This window comes from Coptis chinensis, chromosome 1 (genome assembly GCF_015680905.1).
Source record: "Coptis chinensis isolate HL-2020 chromosome 1, ASM1568090v1, whole genome shotgun sequence".
Classification (NCBI taxonomy): Eukaryota; Viridiplantae; Streptophyta; class Magnoliopsida; order Ranunculales; family Ranunculaceae; genus Coptis; species Coptis chinensis.
In genome coordinates, this window is record NC_141456.1 from 76773639 (window position 1) to 76778232 (window position 4594).

A 4594-nucleotide genomic window follows, 5' to 3' on the forward strand; every position below is an offset into this window, starting at 1 on the left:
AGATTAATATAGACACCCGGTTAATATTGTAATAGATATATAAAATTGACATTGAAAAGAAAAAACAAAAACTAATACACGTAGGAGAGTGAAATAGCACGAAACACCCTTCACCTTGGCACTTGTGGCAGTCCCAAGACCCAATACAAGTAAGCCCGGTAAAAGGCACCCACTTTAGCGTAGTCTCACGATCTCGGCAAATTTCATAAGCGATCTCGGATAACAAGCGGGAAGCTGCAGTTCGGGCGTGTCGGTGAAGGAAGTACATCCAAAGAAAAACAACAAATAAGCTCTCACAGCAAATCGCAACTCTTTTTGGGTTGGCGCCTTCTTCCACAACAACCCCATTTCATCCCAGTAAATCTTCATCCGTCACCTTCCCGTAAATTTGCTTCATCAAGAAATCCATCCTAACTTTGGAAGTGAACTTATTGGATTTCATCTCTCCGCGATCTATCTTGTCCATGGGTATGCAAGACCTTGGTGGAGGAGTCTTTTTATGCGTTCGAGTCAAATCGGTGTCCCCGATCCTTTGCTTTGCCTCGATCGGAACTCCTAAGAGTTGGGAAACATCGTCAGCGTGATTGTCATCTCACCCCACGGCATATGAAGCGTGTTGGTCTCCGGATGCCACCTCTCCACAAAGCGAGAGACCAACCACGGGATCGATGCTTATATACACCTAAGACCCGAGCACATAAGCCCGGTCCTTTGAAGCTCCACATGAAAATTAGAGCGAGTCCCGAACACTCTCCGACGATATCCCATTGTACCAACTTGTTCAGGTGCCCATGACACTTCAACACCCCTCGCTCCGCCTAAAACAACAAAAACTTAGTATTAATGTATGCACAAGGTTTCGTAATACAAAATTTAAATACTAATAGACAATATATAATAATATTACCTGCCCCTCCCAAATATCGCGAGCCACGTGCACCGCATAGTCATATAACAGATGTGACACCACGAGGGCCACCTCCATAAACACCCTCTGGAACTCCAAGTCATTGTTGAACTTTCTCACAATATTATTCCTTTGGAGTGCAGTGCAGGGACTTCAGGGACTTCCTCGTCATCATCATCCTCCTCCTCCTCATCCTCCGCGTCCTCCTCATCCTCCGCGTCATCAACACCCTCTTCGTCATCTTCTTCACTATCATCATCTTCATCATCACCTACAACTACACTCTTCCCACGATCCATATTTACATCATCTACATCTACATCTTCATCTTCATCTAAATCTAAATCTAAATCTAAATCTACATCTACATCTAAATCTACATCACTCATAACTGTTTGCTTTCTTCTCTTTTGATTTCCTAACTCTACACCACTTACTACATTACTGGGATCATCCGCTTTCCGATCCCCTCTACGGACTGATGCCGAGGTAGTTGTTGCCCTTTCTCTCTTTTTCTCAGGCTCCTCGCGACCCGAACTACTACTCCCCCCACCTAACAACTTCTTAGCACCCGTGAAAACACTTTTTGCTACATTCTTCACATTCACATTCTTTGTTCGAGGCATTGCTACAAAATAAATAGGAGTTAAAAATATGAGGCATTCACTATACTTATTTGTTCCATAATTTCATATAGCCGGTAAGCCGGCACCAAGCATGGAAGCACAATTGTGACTACAATATCCCTCTCATGCATGCATGCATGATGATGGCTTCACGATTAAGAGGAATTCACTTCAACAATTTATCAAGGCCCTACTATTCCCATCGACAAACTGGATTATTTGATTATGAAATCCCATGAAACTAACAATTAGGTACAAGATAACGTATACACAAACAAACGGGAAGTTATGGCCAGAGTCGTTAGGGTAGCTCATGTGGCATAATTGTATTGAAGTTCGTCAATGACATACAACTATACAAGTATCAATGCAAGAAGCCAAGAACTATACAATTAAAAGCGAGAAGGGAAACTAATTATTCACAAGTTAGCGGCTAAAACCTAGAAGTAGAACTCATATCCGTCGATGAATTTTTTAATTTTTATAGTTAACTTTATCTATACCATAACATCCTCAAATTTGCGTTTAAAGAAGTGTTCTGATTGTTGACCATCATGAATATGTAATACCCATCAACATAAAAGCGAATCAAAGAAGACTCCAAGCGTTTTCTAGGGATGATTTGCAATGATAAAGAGCACTATTCTAGAATAAGGAGATTTTGTTTAGAAAATAATTGTCCATCATAAACCTAGCTTTTGAGAACAATTGGCGCAAAATGAGTGTAAGTGCTAGATTAGCACTGGTAAAACCAATCTGATCTGACCAAACACCATTTCTACTTTGTACACGGGGGTGCGTAAGATCTGAGATGGGCTCACCAAATATTTATCGACAAAAGTCACAAAACCTAAACCAATTGATTATAGTTGAGACTTGAGAGTAAACTGAAAAACAATCCTGGGAAGAACAAGAAGAAAGAATATTAAACTGGAAGGTTAATCAATATCCTAAGTTGGTACCATCCATTACGGCTAGTTGGCTACTGGGCATGACATATTTCTTTATCTGGATCCTACATAAACATGTACAGCAAAATTACCTAATATAAAGTGCCTCCTGACTAAATGTCTCACGGTGACTTTTAAGCGTACACTCATTTTTACCACTCATAAAAAGTCGAGTCGAGGCGATTACATGACAAATGGACAATGGATCACATTTTCTTACTTTACATAGAAGAGGAATAAGATTCCCCATGTGGGAACTATGAGATCCTCCAGCACACTAGTTCCTTAAGGGTTGTGAATTTGTGACGGATTGGTGGTAAATGACTTAGAATTGAATAATCCACCACGAAAATTCTCTGAATAGGTGAAACTATTCACGCAGAAAACAAGCACTCGAACAATGCACAAAGATAAAAACATGGTGCATGAGTTCAGCGACCTTTTAGCAACATACATCAAAAGCATGAACAGACCGACACAGTTAACTAAGATCACCACTCGATCTCTTTTACTGGAAACCTCAAAGAAACCCAATTGAAATACAGTAGGAACACCTTCAATTGACTTTTCCAAATAAAAAAAATTATTCGAGAAACCTTTTATTTTGTGATCAACACCCTAAAAGTCTAAAACATAGGTGAGTATGAAAACCAAAAAGTAGTGAATGCATGAAAATGATTCTTCATATTGCACCTGATATTCTCATATACTATGATAATAATGTCACCAAAACTGTACGTCTAGGTAAATATACTACTTGTTACATGTATAAAAACTACAGGTTGAGTATTGTATGGTTATGGTTGGACTTTTTGCGTAGAATAGCAAGTCTATGGGTTAGGGTTACAGTCCTTTGGGAAAACAGAGATTCAATAATATCGTATTCTTTTATAAGGGGTGTATACTTATAGCTGAAGTTAATGTATACAAGATCTAAAAAGGCGAGGATAAATCGACTTACAATTATTAGGTTGCTATATGCTAAATGGAAATTCAGAACTGTGGATCTAGTGAAGTACATTTAACAATCCGTCATTTTTTCTATCATCTTATTTTTTTTCGATAAAAATAAAAATACGAATACTCAACATTATAATGTCAACATACTCAACATTATAATGTCAACATTCTAATGGTCTCTTAAATAATCAAATTATGAACATGGCTATGCAAACAGCATTTTTATTTCTCTAATGAAAGTGGTAATTGAGTGGCTTACCGATTCTGCGACTGGCGCCCGTAATCCAGAAAACCTTATTAGAAGAAATAAAAAATAAAAAAAAACTAATGTTAGAAGCAAATGAAATGAGTATTGAAAAAGGAAATGAAATGAGTTAGTGCTAAAATGTTTTAAATGTATTGTGTGATCAAGACTATGGTCTGAACATTAGTGATACAGACTATGGTCTAATTATGATCAAAACTAATATAAAATGGTATAATTATGATCAAGACTATGGTCTGAACCCCATATACACAGTGATACAGGTAAGAACTCTGGAATCAGCGCCCAAATAAATCTAAAATGTTTGAGCTCAAAGGAATTTGAAACTTACCGATAAAAAAAAAAAAGGAATCTAGTTGATCGAGATCGAGATCGAGATCGAGATGGTGGGTTTGATCGAGATCGAGATCGAGATGGTGGATTTGATCGAGATCGAGATCGTGGGTTTGATTTGATCGAGATTGTGGGTTTGGTTTGATTTGATCGAGATCGAGATCGTGGGTTTGATCGAGAACGACGAGGGTTTGAAGGTAAAGGTGGTAGCCGGTTTTCCAGTTTATGGGATATTTGGTTGGGGGGTGTACGAGTCCAAGTTGTGCCCAACACAATGGGCAGACTCCGGCCCAACTCGGCCCAACTCGGGGTCTGCCCAACACAAATTGGAGTCTGGCAGTAATAGGACCCTTAATAATTGGGTTGGGTATCGGTTTGCTCTCCTAACATGTGACCTGAATATGACATGACACAAACCCGACCCAACACAATCTATTGCCACCCCTAATAGGGACATAACTTATTTTTTTCTTTATTGTCCAAATTGATTTAGGCGATATTAAACAAAACAAATTCCAATGTGTCACTTAAAATATAAATATCTAAGGCTAAA

The 4594-nt window shown here is 38.6% G+C and overlaps 1 protein-coding gene across 1 annotated transcript; it reads right to left on the reverse strand.

Moving 5' to 3' along the window:
• Window positions 1-1023: 1023 nt before the first annotated feature.
• Window positions 1024-4388, reverse strand: LOC147525234 (uncharacterized). Its single transcript, XM_086578756.1, has 3 exons — window positions 4040-4388; window positions 3703-3736; window positions 1024-1535 (listed from the first exon to the last, which is right to left on the reverse strand). Exon 3 carries the CDS (start codon window positions 1531-1533, stop codon window positions 1024-1026), a length of 510 nt encoding a protein of 169 aa, XP_086434882.1. The 5' UTR covers window positions 1534-1535; window positions 3703-3736; window positions 4040-4388.
• Window positions 4389-4594: the final 206 nt, after the last annotated feature.